This window comes from Lepidochelys olivacea (assembly GCF_965140295.1).
Source record: "Lepidochelys olivacea isolate rLepOli2 genome assembly, chromosome: 2".
Lineage (NCBI taxonomy): Eukaryota > Metazoa > Chordata > Testudines > Cheloniidae > Lepidochelys > Lepidochelys olivacea.
In genome coordinates this window covers 267,085,212-267,107,802 of record NC_140412.1, presented here as the reverse complement: position 1 = coordinate 267,107,802, position 22,591 = coordinate 267,085,212, and the positions used below count along the sequence as shown (strand labels likewise).

General features: G+C 48.7%; 2 protein-coding genes across 6 annotated transcripts in view; one reads left to right on the top strand and one right to left on the bottom strand.

Annotated features, from left to right (window-relative positions):
- Window positions 1-2,397: 2,397 nt before the first annotated feature.
- LOC311516415 (SCAN domain-containing protein 3-like) lies at window positions 2,398-13,208 on the bottom strand. 2 transcript variants are annotated; one of them, XM_084620453.1, is made up of 6 exons: window positions 13,128-13,208; window positions 11,854-11,921; window positions 10,438-10,501; window positions 9,469-9,536; window positions 8,654-8,721; window positions 2,398-7,148 (listed from the first exon to the last, which is right to left on the bottom strand). In XM_084620453.1, the coding sequence occupies exon 6, from the start codon at window positions 6,803-6,805 to the stop codon at window positions 5,597-5,599; it is 1,209 nt and encodes a 402-aa protein (XP_084476579.1). In that variant the 5' UTR covers window positions 6,806-7,148; window positions 8,654-8,721; window positions 9,469-9,536; window positions 10,438-10,501; window positions 11,854-11,921; window positions 13,128-13,208; the 3' UTR covers window positions 2,398-5,596. The 2 variants fall into 2 exon arrangements, with proteins under 2 accessions (XP_084476579.1, XP_084476580.1); XM_084620454.1 differs by lacking the exon at window positions 13,128-13,208 and adding an exon at window positions 12,990-13,114.
- A 3,170-nt stretch (window positions 13,209-16,378) lies between these two features.
- CCM2 (CCM2 scaffold protein) overlaps window positions 16,379-22,591 on the top strand; it is a 125,769-nt gene continuing 119,556 nt past the window's right edge. For 2 of the 4 annotated variants that reach the window (XM_084618987.1, XM_084618988.1), the window contains exon 1: window positions 16,379-16,619. In XM_084618987.1, the coding sequence (XP_084475113.1) occupies window positions 16,590-16,619 (30 nt within the window). In that variant the 5' untranslated portion in view covers window positions 16,379-16,589. The remainder of the gene's footprint in view (window positions 16,620-22,591) is intronic. The other 2 variants (XM_084618985.1, XM_084618986.1) reach the window with 2 other exon arrangements.

Sequence of the window (22,591 nt, the reverse complement as noted above, 5' to 3'; positions counted from 1 at the left end):
CAGGGACTCGTTAACTCACTGAGTTACTGGGGGGCACCTAATTAAACAGGGAGGCACCTGGTTAGGATCAAAAGGAAGCTACGCCTTGGGGGGCAGGGATCTAAGAGGACAGACGCTCCTGGGGCAAGGAACAGTCCCCAGGCCACAAAAAGAGAAAGCTCCCAAGGGGAGGGTGTCTCAAGGGGGCTCCCCAGGAAAAGTCCCCAAGGAAGAATGCTGCTGGGGGAGACGAGGGCTCCGAACAGGTGACACTATGAATAGCGAGTCTCAGCGGAGCCTGGCCCCCCTGGAAGGCCTTCACCAGGTAGCAGCAAAAGCCCCAGAGCACAGGAATCAGGGGCTGTCTGGAAGGTCGTTGCACTTTAACCTCCGTAGGGACTCTGACCCAAGAGGAGACCCCTCCCCCTCTGATGACAAGAGGGGCCTGCTGGTAAGGGACCTGGACTAAGGTTAACTCAGCCCCCCACCCCTTCCAGCTGGAGCTGCTGTGGGGATGCCTATTTGTACAATGCTCCACCTGGCGGTTAAACAAAGCAGAGCCCCCAAGGGGCACGGTTCAATATAAATAAGCCTCATTGGACTTACTGAGGCCCATAGGGGAAACTGAGGCAGAGATGCAAAGGTGGCACTGCAGTGAGCCATGAGGGGGCACCCCAGGACTGAGGGTCCCCATTAGAGGTTCCCATAGCTGCAGACCCTGCAGCAGCTACCACTGCTACCCCGCAAACAGTATTTTTATTTACAGTAGAGCTTATGGTTAAGACATCTGGAGCAACTTCCTCTTTTGGTGTATTCCCTGCCTGCGCTCCCTCTGCCGGCAGGTCTTCGAATCCCACTGCAGAGAGCAGCATGGGTGTAACGCGTTCAAAGTGCCAGGGAAGCGATTAGACACATGACCTAACAGCACTCGGGGCCCTTTCCCACCTTGGGTCTGAGCGGTGTCATTCTCCTGGCATGCTCCGCGTCCATTCCCACCACAGAGGGAGAAGCCAAGACAGGGAAGCAAGGGGCTGCCTGCCAGACGTGCTGAGGCAGCCGCAATGGGAAGGACAGGCCCCCAGGGACTGCCCATGGAGGGAGGCCCCAGCACTGGGGCTCAGAACCAAGCAGGGGTGAAAGCAAGGTGGCACGGCGGACTGGTAAAAGTGGCCACCTGTGGCAGCGCTTTAATGTCGTTGCCCCTTTTGCGCTGGGGGAGCCAAAAAAAAAGAGCAGCTGCCCCCAGGGCCAGTGATTTTAAAGGGCCAGGATCTCTGGCCATTGCTGCTGCTACCATGGAGCCCCGGGCACTTTTAAATCACCGCTGGAGCCCCAGGCGGTGCGGGCCAGGTAGCACGGATGGGCGATGCTAACCCCACCCTGCCCCCTTCCGCCTGATACCAGACCCCTTCCCGGGGGTGGAGGCGAGCCAGCCCCCGTACCGGTAAGAGTTCAATTTTACTTTCACCCCTGGAACCAAGTCCCTCTTTCCGCGACTGCACTCAGTCCATGCTGCTTGCTTGAGGCCCAGCAGCCCGGACCCCAGCGTAGTGAGCGATCACTCCTGTTCACCGAGTGGCCTTCAGCCAGCTGCACCAAAGAACAAATCACATCTCATCAGGATCAGTACTTGCCCATGTAAGGAAACTCTGCAGGCTACATTAGCAGGGGGAGAACTGTAACCACACACAAGTCTGAAATGCAGCCAACGCTGGGAGGAAGAAAGCCACCCTTCTGGGCCAGTTATAGTAGGGCAGGAAGCTGTCCAGAGCGGTGATGCGGAAAGACTTTGGGAGAGCAGGTAGAGAACAAGAAGTGCATTAGCCCATGGCGTGTTACTAAAGCAGCCGGGGACGATGCCACGGCCCATTCCTTGCAGAGCACCCCACAAAGGGAACCGAGAACATCCACTGACTGAGCCCTTCAGGGCTGGAGCTCTGCTCTCAGGAGCACTCAACCTGAATCCCAGTACTCCCTGCTGAGTCAGTGCAGGAAGGTAACTTCCCAGCAGGTGGGCAAGGCGTATCAGATCAGTGGGTGGAGCCCCCACAGTGAAGCATCCCTCGGCCCTCCACAGCACAGCAGAACCAGAGGAAATACTTGTAAGACAAACAAGCTCTTTGTGTATCCCCCTCATCTGAGTGCTGAATCCCAGGGCCAGGCACCGCCTCAACGCAGCAGGGCACAGTGGGAGTGGGACCCCAGCACAGTAGCATCGTCTAGAGAGACTGTGGGGCGCTGGTTTTCAGTGCTGCTGAGCACCCACAGCTCCCCTTGGGGTCGTGGATGGTCAGCTATTGGACCCCTCTCTCCAGACCAGCTACCTGGGAGCATTCGCTGATGGCAGCAGGAAAACCCTCCCCACCTTGGCGCAGTTCCGGAGATATTGACTCAGGAAATCAAGAGGGCGGCTGCTAATCCAGGATCACTTTTGTTTATTGAGGTTTGTACAGGGGGTGGGGGGAAAGGGGGTAAGGCAAGGCTGTAGGTGCAGCTGCCAAGACCAAAGCTACAGCCCACCTCCCTCCCCACAGGACTCAGCCCCCTTCAATACCCTCCCCCAGGCAGAACAAACTCCCCATGGAGCCACCTTGCAGCGGGCCCTGAAGGCTGACACACACACAGGCCACCCTGGATGGGGACAGTTATCGCAGCGTGAAGAGCCCCCTCACGGAAAACGCTGTTGCCGGCCCTCTCAAACTGAGGAGAATCCAGCTCAGGCCCCGCGGCCACTGGCAACCCAGCACAAGGTGCCCTCCCCTACAGGAAGCGCCCAGACTGTTGTGGGCTCCATCGGTCACCCCAACCCCTTAAATATCACCGATCAACTTCAGCAGGAGGCCAGGCCGGGGAACACTGCAGCTACTAAAGCTTATGCTCAAATAAATTGGTTAGTCTCTAAGGTGTCACAAGTCCTCCTTTTCTTTTTGCCCTCCACCAGCCCCTCTTGCCTATTTTAAGGACAGCAGCAGGTGGCATAGGCTAAGGGCCCTCCTGGAAAGGCTCTGAATGGGAGGGGGGGGGTGGTCTAACCCCAGAGGGGCAGCGTCACAGTAGACCCTCACCGAGAAGAGGCTCAAAGGTGGCCACTCACCATGTGCAAAGGGCTTTAAGAACCACAGATGCTGGCCATGCCCTCCAGAAAGAGCAGGGGCCTTCCCCAATTCTCATCCAACACTATGGAGAAGGTTATGACTAAGCCAGGTGCTTTAAGCAGGGACCTCCCACACCTCAGAGGATCCCCTGGCCGAGGTCACTCCTCCTGGCATCTCACTCACTAGACAGATCCAGGGCCAGCCTGATTGATGACGGTTCCTGCTCTCTCCTTGGCAGACATCTGCAGCTTTGACCAGCAACAGGGTGATCTTAACTCACTGAACAGGAAAGACCAACTTTCCCCCGCTGCTCCAGGCGGCCACCACCAGGCAGGCCAGGACCAGCGCTCCCTCTCACTTTTTGTGTCCATGTGCAGAATTCATTTTGTTTTGTGCACCACTTCCTGTGGGGGGACCGGGACTGAGGGGTCTGGAGTGTGGGAGGGCGCTCAGGGCTGGGGCAGAGGGTTGGGGGCACAAGGGCTCTGGCTAGGGGTGCAGGAGGGGGCTCAGGGCTGGGAATGAGGGGTTTGGTGTGCAGGAGGGGGCTCAGGGCTGGAGCCAAGGATGAGAGGTTTGGGTGCAGGCTGTCCCAGGGCTGCGGCGGGGAAAGAGGATTCCCCACTCCCCTCACTGCAGCAGCTCGGGGACAGGCTGCTCTCCCCGCTGGCAGCTCTGTCGGGGCTGGTGGGCGGGGGGGGCGGTGGCTCCTCTCCCTGGCAGCTCCAGTGGGCCTGGGCCAGGGTTCCTCTCCCCTGGCGGAGGCAAGTCCAGGGCAGGTCCACGCTGGAGCCTGCAGGGAGGGGCACCTCTCCCCGCCGTGGCACGTCTGCACTGGGGGAAAGAGACATCTCCCCGCCGCAGCCCTGAGCGGGGCTTAACTGGCAGCTGTGCAGCGGAGACGGAGCTGAAGCCAGGATGCCACAGCCTCTCAATGCTGCTCTGGCAACAGGTCAGAGGGGCTGCTACAGCAGGAACAGCTGGTGCTCAGCGGGTGTTCCATCTTCCAGGGGTTGTAGATGACATCAGGTAATCCCCACAACTCCCCAGAAAGGCACTGTTATCCCCAGTGGTTCAGAAAGGGAAACTGAGGCACACTAAGAGGCCTGCCCACAGCCAGCCATGTAGGTGGGATTAAAATTCAGAGGTTCCTGGCTCCTCACCCCAGATCTATACCAGTGTGAGGGAGGTGCTGCCCCCACAACATCGCCCCCCTCAGGAAGCAAGAGACAGGTGATCAAAGGCAGATCTCCTGGACTGCAGTGCAGAGACCTAGCACCAGCTCAAGCTTCTCAGCAAGCGGCCTGTCGAATATCTTCCTCAAGGGAAGGGGCAAGCCTAATTACTTCAAGTGGAGGGAACAATTTCCCACTAGATCCCAACTAACCTAGGACCTGGGGCCCAACTGATCTTTGCCATCTCTAACCTGCCCCATCTCTTTCTGGAGCAGGGGTTCTCACAACAAATGCTCTGCGGGCCTCCGAGTGCAGCTCCGATTGCTCTTGCTGATGGCCACTCTGACAATTTTTCCTAAAATACTTAATTAACTTTAGGAAAAACATGAACATACATACGTCCCAGTCATTGTACATTTATTTAAGAGGGGTTTTTCCCCCTCCTTCTTCAGACTCAATAATAAAAATAATGCAGAGCTGCCTCTATCCTTTACTGGAGCTGAACACAATAGACCACTGATAAGGTGCTTGGTGCGTTCTTTTCTTTTTTGTTGTTGGGACTGTGCTTTTTTGGTAAAAGGTGGATGTTGGTACAACAATTTGGAACCACATTTAAAAATGCTTTTACATAATAAACTTCCAGATAATAATGAAAAAAAATCTGCAAGTGTGTCCAAAATTTCTCTTTCACGGACTGCCGCCCCCCCCAAAAAGCAACCCAATCTAGCACTAATCATAGTAACAAACGATCCTGTTATATTATGCTTTACCAATATAGGGTGATAAACCCCAGAACTTTAATTTCATTAATACAGCCATTGTGTGGATCAGACTACCTGCAAAAGTTCAGGGGCTCTTGGAATGGAAAGTCTGCAGGATCTCGGGTCTCCTGTTAAACTAGAAGGGAAGCTTCCAGATTAGCATCAGTGAGGCCGTTTTGGTACTTGCTCTTCAGACAATGGAGTGCACTAAATGCCCTCTCACACAGCACAGTACTTGAAAACAGGGACAAGAAAAGCAAAGCAACTTTAGCTAGAGGCTTGTAGGCATCCTCAGACAGGTACACTTTGATCCAGAACTGCTGCACTGTAACACCGGGCTGACTGAAGTAGGTTTTCATTCTTGCATTATTACGCATGTGCACCATGAGATGCTGGAGATTCCTTAAATCCAAGGAGGCAAAGGAAGCTAATCTGTCTTGCAAGGCCGTTAGTTTGTCTGCAGCCAAAAACCCCAAATGGGAATTGCTGAATGGGTCTGTCACAAAAGTGTACTGATGGAAAAAGTTTCCCTCGCTGAAACAATTTTCAAGATCTTCCAAGATGATATGCAGGTATTTGGTTACAGCTAAGCCGACCTTTCGCTGCACGCTCTCATCCTGACAGCTGAGAAACCCACTAAGCTCAGAAAAACAGAAAAGTCCCGTTTCTCTTGTAGCTGCTGGATGATGTCAGTGACGGTCATTTGGAATGTATGAATTACTTCAATGCGGTCAAATATTGTTAGCTGAGGTACCTGAAGCTCCAGGTTCAAGGAAGCAAGCTTTGGTGAAAACTCTTGCAAAAAGAGCAAACAACCATGTACTCCTGGATGCTTTTGGGACAGTCGCGGCAAAACTGTGTTCAAAACCTCAATGAGCTCTCCCCAGAGCTCAAACAGCCACTGTACACTGCCATTCAAACTAAGCCAATGGACCAGGTTGTAATTCAGCAGCACCTTGTGCGTCTCAGAGTCTGTTTCACACAGCGTTGCGAATCTCTCTTTATGGACACGGCTGACGTTCACAGCACTCATACACTTTTCCACTACGGATTCAACCTCATCCATACTTTCCACTGAAGCCTTGCTGGCAAGTACTTCTTGGTGGGCAAACCAGGGAAACAGAAAAAGTTTCTGAGGGCAGCTTTCTTGGAAGTAGTTCAACACCTCTGCTTGAGCACCTTGCATAACTGCTGCCACGTCAGCTGCCAAGCCGCACAGATTGTCGAATCTAACCCAGCACTCCTGCAATCTCCCCTGAACACACTGAAAAACCTGTTTGCCAGTTGGCCTATCAGTGAGGCTCACCTGACATAAAACGCCTTCGGTAAAACAACAGTGAGCACAGTCAAAAAAGTGAACGCATACGATTATCTTGGGATTCTTCACGACGTCAGGGGTCTCAACCAAGCACAGGCTGTAGAAAGGGCTCACTGAGACTTTCGCAGCTATTTCGTTTTGTAGAAAGTTCGCTAGATCTCTTGTGCTTCTCTGTAACATGTCGTTGCTCAGTGGTAGCTCTCTGAAAAGCGTATTTTCTGGTTGAACGGCCAGAACAATTTTCTTCACGAGTTCTCCGTTGTCGAAAGATTTCCTTGCTTGTCCCAAAAGTAGTGCCACTTTAAAAGTAGTCACGTCTATCTGATCCACTTTCTTCAGAAAATCTCTGGGCCGTCGCTGTTGTCTTTCGAGCTCGGTTTTTGCATCATTTAACAGCTTGCGCCTCTGAAACTCACCATGATAATTCTGTTCAACTTCCCCTGCATGAGCGTTACAGTGACGTTGCATCGCGTACATTTTAATTTGATGAATTTCTTTCTTACAAACAGCACACACTGCAACTTGCTCAGAAATGGAATTGGATGGCTTCAGAAACACAAGAAACCATGTTTCCCACTGCACCTGAAATTTTCAATTTTCTTCCTTCCATGTTCTGCTTTTCTTTGCAGCAGGTTGTGCCTCTGGGACCATCTCTGCATCACATTCAGGGGCATTTTCTGGCACTGATTGTTGGATATCAGGAAGGTTTTCAATTTGCATTTTTAACTCTTTCGCCATTTGCCACAAACAACCTCAACCTACCCAAACACCTCGCAGTGATCTTGCCGACGAGGACGCTGGTCAATAGCTGCTTATGGAGCTACAGTAGTGCGAGATGTAAACATAGTGATTAGCCAATAAATATGCTTTGTTACTTGAAAGAAAACCACCCCATGTAGTTCAGTGCTCCCTGCACTGTACTGTAATATTTAGAAGGGCATGAGTGTACTTTATGGCATTCACAAGGCAACTTTAATACTTAACATCTCAGTGATTGTTGGGGCTCTTTGGAGGCTGTCATGGCTGCAAAAAAATCCCTGGTGGCCACATTTGAGAAATGGTGTTTTAGAGGATCCTTTCACAAGGAGCCATCATCTAAGGGTTATAACTCCATCAGACAGACTCAATCCGCAGCTTTACAAGCACTCTAAAGAATATCACCCTCCCTTTGCTTTAGGATCTCCACGCTCCTGTGCGCCGGCCTAGGAGTGTCTGAAATTTCTATAACCTCACTCCGAAGGGGGAGCAGAACAAGGCCTCAAACCATCTCAGGTCTGCTCTTGCAAGCTCTACAGGAATGAGCAGGGTCACAATGCAGACCCAGCCATGCTGGAAGGCTTGCGGGAAAGAACTTAACCTGTCATGCACACAATAGATCCTCTTATTCAAGGAAAACAGCACCATTTAACAATAGAAACAGATGCCGTGGCAAGTGGCATCAGCCAGCCATACACTCTCACAAGCGGATATATTTATTCATATGGACATTGGTACAGATCAGTGCATACATAACTAAGGCTGCAGTCTCGTGATTCCTACTTCTATTGATCAACAGCGTTTATGCTGCATCATCTGAACCCCAAAGACTCAAACATGGGTGTGAATTTTATACAGGGACTACGAGCAGCACTGACATGCAGCAGCTAATTTCCATCAGCAATACAATACTTTGGGGGAAGAATAACTTCATTGAAATTACAGGCAGAGTTACTTTGTGCCTTCCCAGAATTCCCCATGGTGGAATTTGGCCAGCACACTGGGGTTATCACGTACTCCTGAGGGGAGTGCCATAATGGAACCCGTTACTGTATTGTAACCGGTCAAAGCCTTAGATCCACATTTTATATGCAGCAAAGTATCACTCAGTCTGTGGGGCACTGTTCAAAACCAATTCAAGAGTTCTGACTGAGCTGACGCCATTCTGGGGTTTCTTTTGGACATCTCCCGTCCAGCTACAGTCCAACCCAGCTATGCTTAACTTGTAAGATGCAGAGATCAGACTTTGACAGTCTGACCAAAGACAATGTGCTGAATAGAAATGCCAGCACCAAACACAATGGCTGGATTTTAGGCCTACTCCTTGCATGGCCTTGCCCTGTTTTCTGGCAGGTATCAACATGCAAGGCTCTGTTTTGTTCAGGGGAATCCAGCTCCCACAGATGGCCCCATCTCTGCTCATCGAGCTCCAAGGGTTTCTTTTTGTTTTTTTAAAGTGGGTGTTGGGTTTGGGACACTCTGGTTTCTCCAAGGCAGGTCTGGGAATAGGGTTGGGGTGTGGAGAAGAACAGACATTTCAGCCCAGAACTATTCTGGTTTTTAGCTTACCTAATAATTCCACTTTCCATAGCATGAGCACTTCCATGTGACCAGCACAGAGACAGGGAAGCCACAAGCTGCAGGCAGGAAGACAAGATATGGTAACACCGGAAATGCAGCTTTAGAAATGGAAATGTATTAAGTGTGAATGTGGAGCAAAAAATAACCAGCGCAAGGTCCATCCTGTGAATCCTAACACAATAACCCAGAATGAAAGGGTTATGTGAGACTAAAGGAGGGCTTAGAACTATGGAATAAACATTGCTCATGCCTCACGGCTTTTCATACAACTTATGCTCACAGATCCTTAATGGGTTGGGAAGAAACCGGGAAGCCAGGTTAAGGGCTTGTTTTGCATATTTTAGGGAGAGGTAGTCAATAGGTGGACCACAGGTCAAATCTGGACAGCCAGACACTTTTGAACAGACCCAAAAATATTTCTATTTACTGGTGGTGGTGTGTAGTTGCTGCTGGGATTGTTTTGTTGTTTATTACTTTCCTCTGGAGTCTAGACATTGACCAAGAATTTTGACAAAAATAATTAGCTACCCCTGTTTTAGGCTCTGTGTGGTTCTGCCTTGATGCGATTTGGACTCCTGATTCAGCCTGTCTGAAATTTCTATAACCTCACTCTGAAAAGGAGCAGAGCGAGGCCTCAAACCATCTCAGGGCTGCTCTCGCAAGCACTACAGGAACGAACAGGGTCACCGCAGACCCAGCCATGCTGGAAGGCTTGCTCATGTGGGGCAGTCAAAGGAACTGGGGAAGACTGATCTGGCAGGTTTAATTTCTTTGATGCAGTTCAAACCCACAGAAATTTTTACCTTTCTAGCTCAGCAGCATTGTGCACTCCTCAGGCCCAGCCACTCCAACCACGGACTGGAGATCATTTCTACAGGCAGGAAAATGAGAAGAGAAAAAAAACAATCAGATTATTTAGTGGAAGACTATGGAGAATCTACTTAACCAGACAGGTCAGTCATAGGATGCTTCTGGGATATTTATACCCATGTCATCTCAAAGTGTTTTATAAGCCACACATGCCTCACTCACTCCTAAGGCAGGCAGCCACCCTAAAGCGAGTGAGACTATGGAACAGGCAACAGTAGAATCAGAGCAGCCCCGACCTGTTACCAGGAGAGGGTTAGTTCTGTGGCACTGTCTGAAGGAGGCACACATTAACCTGTACAGAGATCAGCTGACCTGCCTGAGAGTAGGGAGCGGAACCCGCTCTGCTGGGATTTGCACAGTAACAGCTGAAGTCTGACGCTTAGAACATGATCCCGCCCCTTGAGGACATGCCAAGCGGTCAAAGTCTCAGATCCACATTTTATATGCTGCAAAGCTTCATTCTGCGGCACTGTTTAAAACCTACTGAAGAGTTCTGACTGAGCTGACACCATTCTGGGGTTTCTTTTGGACATCTCCCATCCAGCCACAGTCCAACCCAGCCATGTTAACTTGTAAGATGCAGAGATCAGACTTTGACAGCCTGGCCAAAGACAACGTGCTGAACAGAAATACCAGCACCAAACGACAGCTGGATTTAGGCCCACTCCTTGCACTGCCTTGCCCTTTTTTTCTGGCAGGTATCAACGTGCAAGGCTCTGTTTTGTTCAGGGGAGTACAGCTCCATCTCTGCTCATCAAGCTCCAAGGGTTTGTTTAGGTTCTTTTAAAGTGGGTGTTGCGTTTGCGACACTCTGGTTTCTCCAAGACAGGTCTGGGAATGGGGGTGAGGAGAGAAGATCAGACATTTCAGCCCAGAACTATTTTGGTTTTTAGCTTACGTACCAATTCCACTTTCCAAAGCATGAGCGGTTCCATGTGACCAGCGCAGAGACAGGGAAGCCACAAGCTGCAGGCAGGAAGACAAGATGTGGTAACACCATAAATGCAACTTTAGACATGGAAATTTATTATATGTTATTGTGCAGCAAAAAATTACGAGTGCAAGAATCTGTCCTACAAATCCTCACACAATAATCCAGATTGAAAGTGGCTGCAGGAGACTAAAGGAGGGCACAGAACAGGTTTTGCTATGGAATGTTGGGAATCATTAAGAAAAGGACAGATAATAAGACAGAAAATATCATACTGCTGCTTTATAAATCCATGGCACGCCCACACCTGCAATACTGCGTGCTGACGCGGTTCCCCCAACTCAAACAAGTTATAGTGGACTCGGAAAAGGTCCAGAAAAGGGCAACAAAAATTATTAGGGGTCCGGAACGGCTGCCTTATGAGGAGAGATTAATAAAACTGGGACTTTTCAGCTTGGAAAAGAGACGACTAAGGGGGGATATGATAGAGGTCTATAAAATCATGACTGGTGTGAAGAAAGTAAAGAAGGAAGTGTTATTTACTCCTTCCCATACCACAAGAACTGGGGGCCACTGAATGAAATTAATAGGCAGCAGGTTTAGAACAAACAAAAGGAAGTATTTCTTCATACAACGCACAGTCAACCCATGGAACTCTTTGCCAGAGGACGTAGTGAAGGCTAAGACTATAACAGGGTTCAGAAAAGTATCAGAGGGGTACTTGTGTTAGTCTGTATCCACAAAAACAATGAGGAGTCCGGTGGCACCTCAAAGACTAACAGATTTACTTGGGCATAAGCTTTTGTGGGTAAAACCCCCCCCACTTATTCAGATGCATGGAGTAAAAATTACAGATACAGGCATAAATATACTGGCACACGAAGAGAATGGAGTTAAGTTGACAAGGTCAATTCAGTCAGAGTGGATGTGGTAGACTGAACTGGCCTTGTCAACACTGGTTCTCCGTTTGTAAGGTAACTCCCTTCTCTGACCTAAGTATGACCATCCTTATGCAATAAACATTGTTCATGCCTCACGGCTTTTCACACTACCTTATGCTCACAGATCACCGGGTGAGGCAGACACTGGGAGGCCAGGTTAAGGGCTGGTCATGCATGTTTAAGGCTCTGTGTGGTTCTGCCTTCATGCGATTTGGACTCCTGATTCGGCCTGTCTGAAATTTCTATAACCTCACTCTGAAAAGGAGCAGAGTGAGGCCTCAAACCATCTCAGGCTGCTCTCGCAAGCACTACAGGAATGAACAGAGTCACCACAGACCCAGCCATGCTGGAAGGCTTGCTCACATGGGGCAGTCAAAGGAACTGGGGAAGACTGATCTGGCAGGTTTAATTTCTTTGATGCAGTTCAAACCCACAGAAATTTTTACCTTTCTAGCTCAGCAGCATTGTGCACTCCTCAGACCCAGCCACTCCAACCATGGACTGGAGATCATTTCTACAGGCAGGAAAATGAGAAGAGAAAAAAAAATCAGATTATTTAGCGGAAGATGATGGAGAATCTACTTAACCAGGCAGGTTTCAGAGTAGCAGCTGTGTTAGTCTGTATTCGCAAAAAGAAAAGGAGTACTTGTGGCACCTTAGAGACTAACCAATTTATTTCAGCATAAGCTTTTGTGAGCTACAGCATCCGATTCAGCTGCAGCTGAATGAATCCGATGAAGCGAGCTGTAGCTCACAAAAGCTTATGCTGAAATAAATTGGTTAGTCTCTAAGATGCCACAAGTACTCCTTTTCTTTTAACCAGGCAGGTCGGTCATAGGATGCTTCTGAGATATTTATACCCGTGTCGACTCAAAGTCTTTTACAAACCACTCATGCATCACTCACTTCTAAGGCAGGCAGCCACCCTAAAGCGAGTGAGACTATGGAGCAGGCAACAGTGGAATCAGGGCTGCCCCAGCCTGTTACCAGGAGAGGGTTAGTTCTGTGGCACTGTCTGAAGGAGGCACACATTAACCTGCACAGAGATCAGCTGATCTGCCTGGAGAATAGGGAGCGGAACCGCTCTGCTGGGATTTGCATCGTGATCGCTGAAGCCTGATGCTTAGACCACGATCCCCCCAGGCTGGGCGATGCCTTTGAGTGAGACTATCCCTTATACAGCAGCAAATAGGGCGTGAGGCCCATACAGCTCACGGGCCACGCTGCTCACGGCGGCTGGGGCACCGATCCGAGCCACCCGCTGCCCCAGATCCCCCCGCGGGTCCCTCGCCAGCCCCGTGCCCGGGGCCCCCGGCGCAGCAAGGTCCATGCTGCACAGCCCAGGGCGTGCCCACCCGGAAGGAAGGGTCAGACCCCGCGGAGACGGGCGCGCTGCCCTGCCAGGGGTGCCCTCACCGGCAGCAGCACACGTGCAGCCGCCTCTCCAAGACTACAGCTCCCGACATGCACCGCGCCCCCAGCTGCAGCGACAGCAGGGCTCAGTACGGAACGCTGTCTCCTGGGACTTGTAGTCCCCATATAGCCCCGGGGGTGGGGGGGGTGGCACCGAATCTTCTCTCACCTCCACGTGGGGCTGAACCCCGGGCACAGCCCCCGACTTCCCCACCACCAACGCAGCACAGCGGGCGGCCACAGCCTGCGCCCGCCCGGGGCTCCCAGGGCAGCGCAGGCCCCGGATGGAGGCGGATTAGAAACTCACCAGCGCCGCCGCCGCAGCCGCGACGCCCGACCTCGGCCGCCATGTCTTCTGCGTCTGCGCACTAGTCTCCCCGGCGCGTGTGTCGGCTCATCAGCGCGTCCCTCCCCCAACTCCGCCCCCCCAACTTCCTTTGCGGGGCGATGGTGTCACCTAGCGGCGGGGAGGAGGTAGGGCTCGGGCGAGCAGCGAGGCACATAATTGATGCACCTAGTAGACTGGGACTGGCTAGGTCACTACAAAAAATAAGTATTGTGCTGGAAATCACTTTAGATAAGCTATTACCAGCAGGACAGTGGGGTGGGAATAGGTATTGTTTCATATTCTCTGTGTATATATAAAGCCTGCTGCAGTTTCCACAATATGCATCTGAGGAAGTGAGCTGTAGCTCACGAAAGCTTATGCTCTAATAAATTGGTTAGTCTCTAAGGTGCCACAAGTCCTCCTTTTCTTTTTGCGAATACAGACTAACACGGCTGTTACTCTGAAACCTACAAAAAATAATTTTCCCTCTGTTGATACTCACCCCTTCTTGTCAACTGCTGGGAATGGGCCACATCCACCCTAACTGAATTGGCCTCGTTAGCACTGACACCCCCCGCCCGCCACGCACAGTGGTGAAGTTAGGCACCTGACCTGTGCAACTTTTTGCAGGTTTGTGGCTGAATCCTATAGGGTGGCTTGGGTTAAGAAAGAACTAGAAGTTAGGTTTTGAGGTCTAAGTTAGCCCAAGCGTGCAGGGGTATGCGAAACTGAAGTTGCTAGTGTGAGAAAAGTTAAAGATAAATTGGGGACAGAGTGTTATGGGAAAGTAAGAGTTAGCAAAACCATGATCCAGGGTTATGTTACCATTTTGTTTTGGTTATAACTGAGTTAAACAAGGTATTTAATCAGTATTTTTGAGAATTGTGAATGTTTCATTAAAATATCTATATTGATAGTATGGGAAGGACATTGGTGCAGATGTTAATTTAAATAATGTGTAATGTAAAGAGCCAATAAGAAGGCGGCAGAAATATAATGATGGTAAAGGGCAGTTTAATGTTAATTAATATTATAATAAAGTATAAAAGGAGTAGTTTTGCTAAATTTCAGGAGAGCTTCAATGAACATGCAAAGGGTATTGTTAAGTTCCTGGATATGGCTGTACATCATTCTGTTGTCAGTGGACGGATCACTCATTGATACAACATTTCATCTTTGAGTGTGAGTATAATCATAGTACTGTGTAAGTAGTAATTGCGTGCTTGCTTAATTAATTATTTTTCTTTTTTATAAACTTTGATTGTATCATTCAAAGTGTCGCCTGGTGGTCCTCTATTAAATAAATGTTCTGTAACCAAACTAGAAGCTTAAACCTGAAAACTGTTAGGTTTTATTACACTCTTATCTTTATCAACTTAATCCAGCATTTCAATGTACAGGTTACAAGAGGTCTACAAACCACCTAAGATAGCAAACAGCTACAAAGCTCTGTTTTTTGCCCCTTATACAATATTGCCAAACTTAAGTGAACAAAAATCATGACACTGGTTTGCAAATTGTGAGATTGGCTTAAAATCATGATTTTTTTAACAATGAGGTGTCTTTGGTTTTTTGAGCTTTCAGGGTTCATAGTGGCAAGCTTTTATCTGCTAGACTTTTAAAAACAAAAGCTGAAATTCTCCCATAATCACATGCCATCGAATATCGTAAGACTTGTGATCAAAGTGTGCAAATTGGAAACAGTTCCTATGTGGCTTTGGCTTGGACAGTTGCTGGGCCATGCAACCCATCACATTTACTGAAGGCAAAGGGCAGTACTCCTGTAAACTAACTACCCGGGGTCACAGGGTGGCTGGCTCTGTAATAGGAGCTGGGCCCAGCCTCACCTTGAGAGACAAACTGCCTCTCAGCTGAGACTGAGATCAGTGAGAGAGCAGGTGATTCTAAAAGCCAGCAAGTGGCTCAGTTGGAGAAAGAGATGCAAGGAGGGGGAAGGCTCCTGCAGGAGACCATGGACAGGGAGGATGTGGGGATGTGGACAGCTGGAGCAGGGTGATTCAGGTGAGCAGCCAGTAAAGTAGCTGCCTGTAGGGAATTAATTTGCAAACTGGATACAATTAACTTAGGCTTGAATAAAGACTGGGAATGGATGTGTCATTACACAAAGTAAAACTATTTCTCCTTGTTTCTTTCCCCTCCTACTGTTCTGGTAAAGTGCTGGAAATGGCCCACCTTGATTATCACTAGGAAAGGTCCGTCCCCTCCTGCTGGTAATAGCTCACCTTAAGTGATCACTCTCGTTACAGTAAAAAGAAAAGGAGTACTTGTGGCACCTTAGAGACTAACCAATTTATTAGAGCATAAGCTGTAGCTCACGAAAGCTTATGCTCTAATAAATTGGTTAGTCTCTAAGGTGCCACAAGTACTCCTTTTCTTTTTGCGAATACAGACTAACACGGCTGTTACTCTGAAACCTCTCGTTACAGTGTGTATGGTAACACCCATTGTTTCATGTTCTCTGTGTATTTAAATCTCCCCACTGTATTTCCCACGGCATGCATCCGATGAAGTGAGCTGTAGCTCACGAAAGCTATGCTCAAATAAATTGGTTAGTCTCTAAGGTGCCACAAATCTTCCTGTTCTTTTTTAGAGATCCTTGGGGCAGGGATGCAAGGGGGGGTACTGATGGGCTGCCCTAGTTTTCTGGGGCAGGTATAAAGCTGATGTGCTGAGCCAAGGGCCTGGCTCAGACTCTGGGTTGGCGTTGCGCTGGGCTAGGCCGGGGACCCACGCCCTGCTCTCTGGCTGCAGGCCACCGCACCAGCCCGCAGAGCTGAGCCTGCTCCTCGCGCCCCTGCGGCTTTACCCAGCCCCCTGGATTCTGTGGGGCCAGGCTAAGGGGCTGCAGCCAGGGGGGGGCGGGGGGGCACTGAAGCAGCAGCTTGGGGGGTCTGGATGGGAGTCAGGGGAGAAGGGCCCAGCCCCCAGGTGGGGGGATGGGTGAAGGGCTACGCTAGGCATGGAGGAGGCAGGGCAGGGGTGGGTGTGTGTGTTGGGGGGTGTCAGCCACAACAGCCGCCCCTGCGGGGGCGGGGAGGAGTGAGGATATAGCGCATGCGCATCTCTGTTGACTCCCTCCCTCTCGACGCTCCGCACATGCGCTGTCCCCCCCCCCTTCCTTTCTGGGAGGACTGACGTCAGCCCTCCGGCCGCAGGGAGGGGAGCGCCGGCCCCGCGCTGAGCACGCCGGGAAGTCGACGCCCAAGATGGCGGCAGGATTGAAAAGTTGTTGCCGCGGCTGCTGAGTCGGCGGCGGTGGCGGCCGGGGCTGGCGGGAGGGAGCGCGGCTGGCGGGGCGCGGGCCGTCCATGGCCGCCCGGTGAGGGGGCGCTCGGCCGGCCGCCGACGGGGCGGGGATGCCCCCGGGGGGCCGGGGCCGCAGGAGGCAGCAGGAGCCCGGGGCCGCCCCCCGCCTGAGACATGGAGGATGAGGGCAAGAAGGGCAAGAAGGTGAGAGCGGGGCCGGGCCGGGCCGCGACCCTCCCCCAGGCCGCTCTAGCCACCCGTCCCGGGCCGCGTCCCCTGCTCCCCGGGGGCTGTGCCCAGGTCCGGAGCCCCCAGGCTGCGCTGACGCTTCCTCCTGGGCTGTGGCTGGACCCGCCCTGGCCCTGTCGCCGGCCCCCGCGCAACCCAGAATGGAGGGGCCGACACTGCTGCCCCTCCCCCTAAGCTGTGATCTCCTCCACGGCGGCGCCCCCCCCCCGGGGGCTCTGACTCGGCCGCCCTCTGCCCCATGGCGGCTGTATTCCCTCCTCTCCCCAGGCTGGCGCTGTCCTCCCGTATCTCGGGTCTGCTAACCCTCCCCTGACGCTGCCCAACGTTATCCCAAGGCTGCTGTATCCTCCCTCTCCCTAGCCTGAGGCTGCCCCCCCTACCCACCCAGCCCTGCTCCTGTACCTTTCCCCTCCCCATCACTGCCCCTGAGGCAGCAGGGATTAGTGCCTCTCGTGGAGGGTGCACTTCCTTTCTCTCTCTCTCTCTCCCCCTTAGTCTCTCCAGGCTGTCCCCCCCTTTCTCCAGTGCATGAAGCCTATTTCTCACTGCCCTCATATACCCCAGGCTGCTCTCAAGCCCGATCTGGCCCTGGCCAGGCTTGCTCCATGGCTGCACTCCCAGCTGGGGCCCTATGAATGACCCACTGGTGGGGATGAGTGACCTAAAGCCCCCCAAACTTGTTCTTGCAAAATGGAAAGAGCTAAAAATCTTCCTTTAAATGAACCTTGCTTGTGGGAGTCTGTCTCCCAGGTGAATGGGACTTGTACAGATGCTTGGACAGAACAAAGCAACAAGTGGATACATAGCAAAATCACAGCTAAGAGCTGTCACATGCCTGCAATGGAAGTAATCTGTGATGGCACAGGAGACTGCATGGGACCCTTACCTGTTTAGATTACAATACCTTATATGTGGCTGAAATGCCATGTGAATGTTACACCTTTCTAATGGGGGGTGTGTGTGTGGTGGTTTTTTTCTTTCCCTGTGAAGTGCCTTATGCTCTTGAGACTGGTACTTCCCAAGAGTATGGTGCTAGCTAACACTTGCAATTAATAATTTTCCTAATTGGATTTAATGAAAGAGCTGGAAACTATGCCACTATTCTTGCAAGTCTGTATGTTTGAGTTAATGAGGTAGATTGACCTAATTATTGTAAATACCCAATTCAGCATTTTCATAAAACCATGACTGCTCATAGAGGGCCTTGTCTATGTAGTAGTTTTAGAAGGGTCTTCTTTAGAATACAGCATTAGATTTGTACTATGACTTCCATTTTTCATGGTCTCTCTAGATAAAGTCTAGACTCAGACTTGCAGTTCAGTTTCAGAAAAGACATGTTTTCTTTCTGTGTGGCTATAGTGCTCGTGAAAGGTGCCAACTTGAGAGCCCTGGAGAATGCAATCCTCTAGACCAAGTACAGCAGCAGTACAAGTCTCTCCACACTGCTTCACCAATGTCACCAAACACCTAGAGACCACTTCTAAGGGTCAGAGGATAGCTTAGTCTTTGTGCCTCTTTGCTGAAACTGCCAACAGGACAGTCAATTAATGCCAAGATGTCTTAAAACTGTATTATCCTACAAGAGCACTGTACTTCATCTGTGTTGTAACCTGTTACTGTAACTCCCCATACCTTTAAAAAAAAAAAAACGGGGAAAAAAAACTAAGGGTGTAACTCCCACAAAGATAGGGTGGCTGTTTAAGTGAAACCTTAAGCAAACCTAACTTAGCACTGACTTGGGATGGAAAGTCTTGGCTTTTAATGCTGTCAAATTAGCCCAGTGTTTTGGGGTGGGAGGGTGAAAGAGATCAAACTTTACTTGTATTTAGCTATGACACTCTTAGTACCTTTCCCAGACCTGAAGAAGAGCTCTGTGTAAGCTGGAACACTGGTCCAATAAAAGGTATTGCCTTACCCATCTTGTCTCTTTAATACTAGCATATGTGCTGTTCAGAGCAATAGTGAAGACCCTGTTGACCATGGCATCTAAGTGACCAGGAAGAGGGAAACAATTATGCCTCAGGCTTGTGATGTTTTTCCACAGTTATGACAAGTTATTGAGTGTAGATACCTGCAGTAACCATTATTTCAGAAGGTGGCAGCAGAGTTTCCCAATGAAATATGCAGATGCTCCTCATTAGTGACCAGGGTGTTAACGTGTCTAGAAACTAACGTTTCCTGCCAATCTGGAATTCTAAAGTCATTCCAAACTCAAATCAAGTAATATTTCACTTTACATTCTGCACTAATAGGTCATTTCATTCTAATCTAAAAGCATTTTACAAACAAACCTCATGACATCCCTGTAAAATAGAGAGATCTTCCTTTCAGATGGGGAAACTGAGAAACAGGTTAAAGTGACTTGCCAAAGGTCCTACAGAAAGTAAGTGGCAGAGCTGGGAACAGAATCTGAGCCCTGTCTCCTATTTTTGTGCTCCTGCCACTTGATTGCTTTCCCTTTATAGTATTCTATATGTAACATTAATACTCAAAGGCTGAATATAAATTATTTTGAGCTTTTCTCCCCCCCCCCCCCCCAAAAAAAAAAAAAAGCTGTTTAAAGCACAGAGAAAACACCTCAATCTGGTCACTTCTGCACTTGTTAAAACTCTTCTGGTGAAGAGGGAGAGTGAGGAAAACCTTCGCAGAAATAATCCAGGAAATGATCAGTGCTAGCGCAAGACTCTTAATGTTACAAGTCACATGCTGTCTTTCTAAATGGGGGTACTTGTAGTGTCTGGAAATGCTCTTGAGCTGTATTCAGTATTTTAACCCCCCAAGGTAAGGTTATTTCTTTAGAGATCATAGTGTTGGTTAACAAAACTAGTGTTCTGGTCTGTAGGGTGTTGTCCTATGACCATATTGTACCCTTCTGAAGCTACATTCTGTGTGCGTTCCATTGCCTTTTATCAGCTTTACTATTGCAAGGTAGCCACTCAAGCCTAGATACAGTAGCGAGGAACTGAGTAGGATCTTAAGGACAAGAGAGGATGCACTATAAAATCTCATTACAGCATATGAAGCAGCTTTAAAATGCCATAAACTAGGGCCCCTGTAAAGTTGAAATGGTACTAGATGCATATTTGGTTGCTAGAATGGCTTCCTTGACCAGCATAGACAGGCATCTTATGACCTACTACACATCTAGATGGGATTCTCCCCGACAAGAAATTTTAATGACCTTTGCTCCAACATTATGTGGCAATCTGAATTTCTGGGTTTAAACCATTTAAAGTCTGGTTGGACTTTAAATGGTTTAAACCCAGAAATTCAGATTGGTCATTAAAATTTCTTGTTGGGGAGAATCCCATCTGAGTGAAAACAGGCTGTCTTGTAAGCACACAGCATGCAGTTGAAACATCATACTCATATTCGTGGAACAAATGGTACATTTTCAAAATGGAAAGCTTGAAATGCTGTAGAAAAGCTAACACTCCCCAGTTTGACTAGCTAGACCTACAGCTTTTGTTGCTTATTTGCTTTTTTCAACACTTAATTTAATTCTGAATATCATCCACAGCCATCCAAATATGATGGATGTTGAGTTGGTTGCATAAGGGTTCAAATCTTGTAAAAAGCTGACACTTGAATGCAACTATCTTGTCTTGAGTGACTTCACAATCTTCCACCATTTGGATGGCAACAAAATGTGACAACCTCCTTGGCGAACAGATTTGGGTAGATATCTGGATCTCCAGTTAAATGCTAGGAGAAGGGATGACCTCAGGCTTGGATTCCAGCAGCTATGTTTCAATGGCCTCTTTCTATTTTGGGCTCATCAGATTATCTTTGTGTTTAGGATCATAGGAGCAACTGGAAGAAAGGTTCTGTTGCTCCTCTCCTGTCCTTGTGGTGGTCCAGTTCTTACTAGGTCGATCTAGATTTTACCAATACCGCAGCAAGTGTTACCAGCCTGTACTCCATTAAGTCTGTTTGAACCCTTCAGTTGCTTTTACAAACTTCTCTGCAGAGCCCCTCATGCTGAATGTGTGCTGTATTTTGATCAGTCCTCAGTGCAAATATTGATACTTATGGAAGCTTTGAGGATGGAAATGTAGATACTCTGAGAATTCTATAGTCCTTGGGAAGTTCAGGCATCAGTTCTCTTCAGTCCCACAGCAGGTAAGCTCCTGAACTTCCAAAACATGCATTAAAACTGTTCGGTGGTATTATTTAACCCTTCTTGGAAAAATGGCTGAGAACCTGTCTCATGCTCAGGATGATTTCACCTGAGAAGTTTTGTTTGAGTAAATTTAAAGACCTTGTGATATGCTCACATCTTCAGAAACTGACACTTTGTAGTTTTGTTTGCTGCTGGAGAAGCAATAGTACAAAATGGGAATGTTTCCTCTCCCCATGTATGTGCTTGTAACATTAACTGTTTCTCATCTATGACCAACCATTTTGCATTAATGCCAGTGTTGATTCTTCTAGCTCTGACTTTTAATATTTCCTCTTTAGTCACTTGCAGCATCTGGTTTTAATAAACCTGCAGGTTGTGTCTGAAGAAATTATATTCCGGAGAAAGTACTTCAATCTTTCCTTATTAAATAACCCATCTTGTGCACCATTTGAAGGTGAGGTTAGGTTAAAAAATTTAACTTTCAGTTCAGTTATTTGCCTTTCAGTTGTTCTTATGACACAGTCATTGATCTTTGCACATCTTTTTGACTCCCCAAAAATGCTCTTGATTAAAACTACTGTATAGTTGCAGGAAGGCCTGGGACAGGAGTTTGTTTTTGCAACAACACTGCCCTTGCAGTGATTGAAAAGACCTCTCACTTGCAGGATCAAATTCATGCTCTGATTTCCCACTTCAATAGACAGTATCATTCAATAGCATACCGTGACACTGTAGAATTTACACACATTTTCTGGAGCTGGAGAAGCAGGAATCCTTTTTATCTTGCTACCTAAGTCTTGACCATGTTTACAGTTTAAATGAACTGAAGTAATGAAATGCTTTCCCCTGACTACAACATGAGATGTGTTGATTCAGACATTCATCCTGTCTAATCACTCACTCCCGATATTGATCAGCAGCCTTCACATATATTACATTTTAGATGGAGAAACTAATGGATTCTACACTCCAAGGACTGAAAAATAAGCTAAGCTAATCATTTTTATGTAGAACTGTTTTATATAAATGTCTGTGTGACGTGAAAGTTACTCTGTTTTTGCTAGGAGAAAAAACACATCTTGAAAATGCAACCCTGCTCAAGAAATCAAACCACCATCATGATCACCCTTAAGTACATATAGAAGCATCAGTTAGACTGCAATATGAAATGTATTGACAAGGAAGGAGATGCAAAAACAATTCTAGCAGGCAATCTAACTTAGTCACATGGAAAAATCTCCTTGATGATATGCAATTTTGTTGTATCAACCAGGCAAGGTACTAACAAGCTTCACCAGGACTTTATTTTCAAAGTGGAAGCCTCTTTACCAAGCTGCTGCTGCACCCTCTGTAGCTCTCTCCCAGCCTCTTAACTCCCTCCCCCTTCCTTCCTGTTTCCTGTCCTTTCAGACTCCCAACAGCCTGTGCTCCCAATTCTAATAATTACAAGCAACATCTAAACACCACATTCCCTCCTCTCTTAAGAAACTCTCCCAAAATTAAAATAAACATTATTGTTCTAACCACAGGAACAAATATGAAACAAGACACTATACTGTTGGCAGAAATATTACACTGAAAACACTGTAGATACTACATAACAGTCTCTAGTCCAGACAGGTGGTCATCTGGGTCTGACAGGCTGTCTCACAAGTCCCAGTTCCAGTGCAATGTCTTGTTGTGTTGGTACTATGGTGAAGTCATCCAGTGCAGACTGGGTGTTGGCATAATTTTCTCTTGGTGCATAGGCAGGTGCAAGATAAGAAGCATTCCATACCCACCTATCAGAAAGTTGATAGGTGTA

Excerpts from the sequence above, each read along its gene's own strand:
- LOC311516415 (XM_084620453.1), bottom strand. The coding sequence starts at position 6,805 with ATGTACGCGATGCAACGTCACTGTAACGCTCATGCAGGGGAAGTTGAA.